Here is a 6,120-nt window from a genome sequence, read left to right on the forward strand (position 1 = left end):
ATTATGAGTACTTTTTCCACCTCTGACTTCATGTGCAAAACTTGTTCTCCTAAGTAGGTGTGCTTTTAATTAGCTTGGTTAGATTGGCCCAGATTTTAGTGTTCAGTACTTTCTATTCTGGAATGCAGGTGATACTCGCGGCTAAGACCACGTGACAAGGCACAGCCAATAGGAAGAGGTTCTAATGTCTCTCCAGGTGCAGGTGTCCGACGGCTGCGCAGTTGACACCGTACCTCTGTACACTTACTAACTACAACAATAACCCCATTGAAACAAACAAGCAAAAAGACTGGACTTTAAATGTTTAGAACTTTTTTAAAGCGGAACAGGACAGAAGACATGTCCTTTTTTGTCGCCTTGATTTTGGTGACCTCGTCTTCGTGGAGCAACTCTGTCCTCTCGCTTGGTAAGGATGCTGTAAATCACGCGTTTTGTTTACCTACCTTGAAGTGGAAAGACGTTTACGCGTATAGTGTCACCGTGTATTATTTAAGTCTACGTTCGTTAAAAATAGTGTAATTAGTGCTGTATGGATTGTTTTCCGTCAGTCAAGCTAGTTGTCCCGCAGTCACGTGCTGTTGCCTGGCAACAGGTGGACCAGATCCGGACTTAGAACCCGGATGAGTGATATTAGTGTGAGAATTGTCTAACAGAAAGCACAAAGAGGACAAAACAATATCTATGAGCAATCAGTTAGGGCCAGTCGTGCCGGTTATTTGGGAGTTTTAATCACATCACGCTATAAATGTGCGCATGCGCAAAGATAGCCCGTCGAACTGGTCCACCACCAGTGACACCTCAAAGTTGTTAGTATGTCTTTGTTGCAACTAACCAGTTGTTATACCAAACACCTTGAGTTGCAGCTTATACTATGACTTCACATAATTCTGTCAAACAAGTGTGGTATCAGCAAGGCTTACATCAGATTACAAAAATGAAAAACAAATCTGTGCTTTATCATTTCAACTTGACTCATTTAGCCAATTTAAACAGTAAAGCGTTTATATTTGTCTAGAATAATAATTAAAATGACCTACAGGTGCTCTTGTTTTCTGGGTTTGGTCAATGGAGCATTTTTTTTATACATATATATATATATATATATTTTTTTTTTTAACTAATAGAAAAAAATATATAACCTCACTCTAATACTACATAATGCTAACTGAATTTTAAAAAGGAAAAGAAAGACGGGTGTGTAACTCCCCTGTGTTTGCAAATCAACGTCAAGGGTGTGTTGACGAGGACCATTTTGAGGAACGCGTACTCCATGTGGGACAACAGGATCCCCCATACCGGCTCAACTGCCCCTTGGAGTCCATTCCTCACGTCCAGGGTGACCCCCGACCCCAGCTGACTTGGCTCAAGGACTGTCAGCGGCTCAGCGCCCAGCAGGGGAATTACTACCTTGAGTTTACAAACGTTTCTTTGGAAGCCGGAGGGAACTACACCTGTTTTCTGCCCGGCAACAGCACAGCTTCATTCACTGTGCGCCTCGTGGTTCAAGGTAAGCGCCAGGTGCTCCTCGCATGTGATCAGGGCCGAGCAATTACAATTACAGATATAGATTAATTTATTGCGTGTGAATGGAAGATGACCTTGATAAAATAATCACATATTAAATCATAATATTGATTAATTCATTAGTTTATTTTTCAAATCATTAGCCTTATTTAGAATTAGCATTACATTTTCCATAATCCCGTTCCACAGCATCCAATTGCGCCAAAGCTCCACGGTTCCAGTCTAATGAGATTGCGAGCACACTCTGGGGGAAGGTGGGATCCACCGTCAATCTGAATTGCACCGCCGTGCTACCCTGGGACCCGACGGATGAGCCATGTGACGCCTCACTGCGGTGGACAAAAGACGGCCATCCCCTGAGCAACGGCTCTCTGCTTTTGCAAAACGCCTCTTCTTGGTGATTGGAAGCAACTTTCAAACAGAGCGGAATGAAAAAGAATGTGACCTTTTTTTTTTTTTCTTGCTAGGTTTCAGGGTGGAGGTCACAAGGTGGTGAGCAGTGTGCTGGTGGTCCATCTTCAGGAGTTGGAAGACTTTGGGCTGTACAGCTGCATAGTGAGGAACTCTTCCTCTGACTTCAATCTGCAGAAATCAAGTAAAAACACCGTCGGGGTTTTTTTTTTTTGTATTTTAGTCGCTTAACTGGCATCTTTCAGTAATTCCGGGCATTTTATGATTTCACGAAAGATCTGTTAACTACAGAAGCATATTGCTGCTATGTCAGAAAAAAATTGAGCTGTCAAACGATAACATTTTTAAATCAGATTAATCACATTTTATAATTTAGATTAATCACGATGAATTGATTAACTCATTCACTGCCATTGATGCCTATAAATGTCAAAAATTAATTTGAACTATTTCTATTAGTTTTACATTTTTCCCACTTTTGTTAACAAGAGTATGAAAACCTAGACATTTTTTTAAAATAATCTTTTCTTTTCTTTCTTAGATTAAAAATGAGATGCATCAGGCGATTAAAATTAATAGCATGACTTCAATAGTTAACTCACAATTATCACAAATCACTTGACGTGATTTAAAAAAAGAGAAGAAAAGATTATAAAAAATTAGGGGCGTCAGGCGATTAAACAAATGTACAAATAAATATACATTTTAACAAATGAACTTAAATTCTTGATCGGTCCGGGTGTGGACCTTCGCAAAGCGAGACGTCTTTGTCGCCGTACAAAACGCTTCAAAGAGCGAATGCTTAACATGATATGGTTAATCTATGCTAAAGCAATTACTATCTCCTTATTTGGAAAACCCGACTGAAAAGTATCGTCACAAACAGTCGAGTAGTACGCTACGTGTGTTTCTCGTACGTTTTTTTCTCTCGCAAATCTGCCCAAAAATTGAAGAAAAAAACCTCGTGAATTTTCTAGTTTATAAAGTGGCAAATTTGCGAGTTTTTTTCTCGGAATATTGCCTGCGCCCTCTAAAAATATATATATATTTATACGTGGCCCTAATACGCCGTTGTAGTTTTAAAAGGCAACAACTTTAAAAAATATATTTTCAGTTATTTATTGTTGTTAAAAAAAAAATTGTTTTCAAAGAATGCTGATGTGATTTTTTTTTCAATGTCTATAAAAAATAACCGTAAAACCGTGTTTTTTTTTTTCTCCGAATATAACCGTAAAGCAAAATCTGAAACCGTCGCACCCTTAGTCCGAGCATCATCTTTGATATCATTATCCAAGCATTTATTTTTATATATTTTTTCATTTCAACCGCCAGGCATCCCAAGCCACACGGCTGCCGTCGCTGGCGCCTTCGTCCTCCTCCTCCTGCTGACCGTGGCCGCCGTCATCTACTCCAAGTGCCACCTGAACATCAAACTGTGGTACCGCGACTCTTACGGCGACTACGAGATGAGCGGTGAGCACGAAGAGCGCCGGCGTGCGAGGACGTCGACACAAATCCGCTGCTTATTAATTTTTTTGGGTCAGATGGGAAGTTGTACGACGCCTACGTCTCCTACGTCAGCAACGACTACGACAGGAAGTTCGTCAACTTTATTCTCAAGCCTCACCTGGAGAATAAAAATGCACACAAGGTGCTTCTCAATGACAACGACATCATGCCTGGATCAGGTAAGAACATATTCCAACTCATCATTATAAATATTGAAATATAAAAAATAAAAAAAATGCTTTCCTTGTTCCACATCTTCACATCCAAGAACCTTCGGCAGAGCTTTTAACGAACATAAGTCGCTCTCGACGTCTCATCGTGTTGCTGTCTCACGCGTACCTGGAGCAGGATTGGTGTTCCAGCAACTTCAGGTCGGAGAGCATTACGTGAACTGTTCGTCACGTATCACAGATGTTGCATCGCGTGTGTGTGTGTTTTTTTTTTCCCAGACGGGGCCTGCTGCACTTGCTGGAGCTGTGCCGGCAGCCCATCGTCATCATGCTGGAGGGTCAGCTGAAGCGCATGAGGCCGGAAATCAGGCAGCAGCTCAGTGAGCACCAACGCGGTCTCACCATCCTCACATGGAGGCGCAACTCGGTGGTAAGAAAAACGCAAGCAAGCGCTTCCGTTGAAGAAATCAACGTTTTTTTGTGTAACCCGTCTCGTCCGCAGACTCCTTCCTCAACGTTCTGGAAGGAGCTGGCCTTAGCCATGCCCCGCAGGGTGGTCTTCCGCAGCGAGGCGGCGGGAGACCCCCAGACGGTCCTACAGGATGATAAAGACCCCATGCTGACCCTTGATCCTGACTATCTGGACTGCCGTTCTGACACGGACCCCGCTGGAGACCTGGGTGAGATGGAAAAAAAAGAAAGATGAATTCATGAATCGAAATTCAATTACTATTTTAATTATTACACTCCACAATTACACAATCAGCATAATCCTAAAAATTAATTAAAAAAAATACTAATTTTTTAATTTTTTTATTTCACCTTTTTAAATAAAATAAAAAAACTAATTTAATACATTTTGTGTGGTCCAAAAGTGATTAGAATATTTATAGTGTTTCAAAGAATTTTATTAGTCTTAATATTTTCTATGTTTTAACATTTTCTTGTTAAATAATCATTCTAATTTTGCTTTTAATTACCAAAATAATCGTGATTAATATTTTCTTCATAATCGAGCAGCCCTAGATGAAAGCATCGTTAATATTTTGATTGAAAGGACAATATGTTGTATGCTGCCCCACTAGTCTAAATCCGGTAATCCGGTTAATATTGCGTTATTGGAATATGAGTTAAGCAGCAAAATGAAGCCGCTTTGACCAATATCAGAAGGCGACCATTTTGCCACTTGCTGTCCAGTGAAAATGGCATCATAGTTGCTCAGTTCTCAAGTAACAACCAATCACAGCTCACCTTTTTTTCTGAAGCTGAGCTGTGATTGGTCCTTGTCTGAACCTGCTGTGATGTCATCTTTCAGTTGACGCCCCCTGAGATGGATAAATACGACTGGATTTTGCTTCATAAATCATATTCCACAAATGTAATATTAATCATCATTAATAATTTATTGAATTTTACGTTCTTGTAGGTGTGCGTCTCCCCGTATACAAAGCGATGACCTCGAAGGCGCCGGTCCTCCCGTTCGTATCCAGAAGTGAGCGAGAGCCAAAAAACTCAGACATAGACGTGTCGGACCTGGGAGCACGCAACTACGGAGCCCGTTCAGACTTCTACCGCCTGGTTACTAAGGAGGACGTCTAACCCGCCCGGACATTCACCTGAGTCACCTCCAAGCTACATTTGTCCTGTGTTATTTTTAACTCATTCACTGCCATTGACGGCTTTCGACGTCAAAAATTCATTTGAACTATTTCTATTAGTTTAACATTTTTTCCACTTTTGTTAACAAGAGTATGAGAACCTAGAAAAAGGTTTTATTGTACGTTTAGAACAGATATAAAATTTGTGATTAATCATGAGTTAACTATTGAAGTCATGCGATTAATTACAATTAATTAGTTTAGTTTTAATTGTAATTAATCGCATGACTTCAATAGTTAACGCACGATTAATCACAAATTTTATATCTGGTCTAAATGTACTCCCCCCCCCCCTAGGTTTTCATACCCTTGTTAACAAAAGTGGAAAAAAATGTTAAACTAATAGAAAGGGAAAAGGAATTTTTGACGTCTATAGCCGTCAATGGCAATTAATTAGTTAATTTGTTGGTTAAACCAGAATGTCCCTTTCCATTTTTTGACCTGTTTTTTTTAAAAAGTAATATTTCTAAGTGTTTTTTGCATTTTTGACACATATTGAGAATACAATTTTCATTTCCAGTACTTCCTTTTGCCAGCAGAGGGCAGACTCATAACAGATACAATGAAAGTACTGACAGCCGACAGCATAACGTGTGCAATGTGCAAAAAGTCAGAACACTGCTGAACAGCCAAGCTTCAGTTTGAGATATAAACACAAACTTTGACCACATGGGCTCAATCTTACAGCACGTTTAGGTAAAATAGCTGGCTATTTATTTGCCTCCATGTGCTCTCAGGGAGTCATTTTGAGGTGAGCGCCTGAAGAAGGGTGCAGCAAGGGAAGGGCTGGAAATGTTCCTGTCTGAACAAGAGAAAATATGTAAACAGGGAGTGGTCGACGTGTTGGC

At 40.3% G+C, this 6,120-nt stretch overlaps 1 protein-coding gene across 1 annotated transcript; it reads left to right on the forward strand.

The window, feature by feature from the left end:
- The first annotated feature begins 22 nt into the window (after window positions 1-22).
- sigirr (single immunoglobulin and toll-interleukin 1 receptor (TIR) domain) lies at window positions 23-5,398 on the forward strand. Its single transcript, XM_086074159.1, has 10 exons — window positions 23-406; window positions 1,232-1,507; window positions 1,714-1,921; window positions 1,992-2,119; window positions 3,268-3,408; window positions 3,480-3,623; window positions 3,713-3,815; window positions 3,894-4,044; window positions 4,117-4,294; window positions 5,041-5,398. Exons 1-10 carry the CDS (start codon window positions 301-303, stop codon window positions 5,211-5,213), a joined length of 1,608 nt encoding a protein of 535 aa, XP_085930285.1. The 5' UTR covers window positions 23-300; the 3' UTR covers window positions 5,214-5,398.
- Window positions 5,399-6,120: the final 722 nt, after the last annotated feature.

The sequence above is a fragment of the Leptonotus elevatus genome, chromosome 4, assembly GCF_054856555.1.
Source record: "Leptonotus elevatus isolate MCC_2025b chromosome 4, RoL_Lele_1.0, whole genome shotgun sequence".
Taxonomy (NCBI): Eukaryota; Metazoa; Chordata; class Actinopteri; order Syngnathiformes; family Syngnathidae; genus Leptonotus; species Leptonotus elevatus.

What these genes read in the sequence shown, in the direction of transcription:
- sigirr (XM_086074159.1), top strand. Translation starts at nt 301, where the DNA reads ATGTTTAGAACTTTTTTAAAGCGGAACAGGACAGAAGACATGTCCTTT. An exon ending in TGTGCGCCTCGTGGTTCAAG is followed by an intron (nt 1,508 to 1,713) that starts GTAAGCGCCAGG and finishes CCCGTTCCACAG; the next exon opens with CATCCAATTGCGCCAAAGCT. An exon ending in TTGCAAAACGCCTCTTCTTG is followed by an intron (nt 1,922 to 1,991) that starts GTGATTGGAAGC and finishes TTTTCTTGCTAG; the next exon opens with GTTTCAGGGTGGAGGTCACA.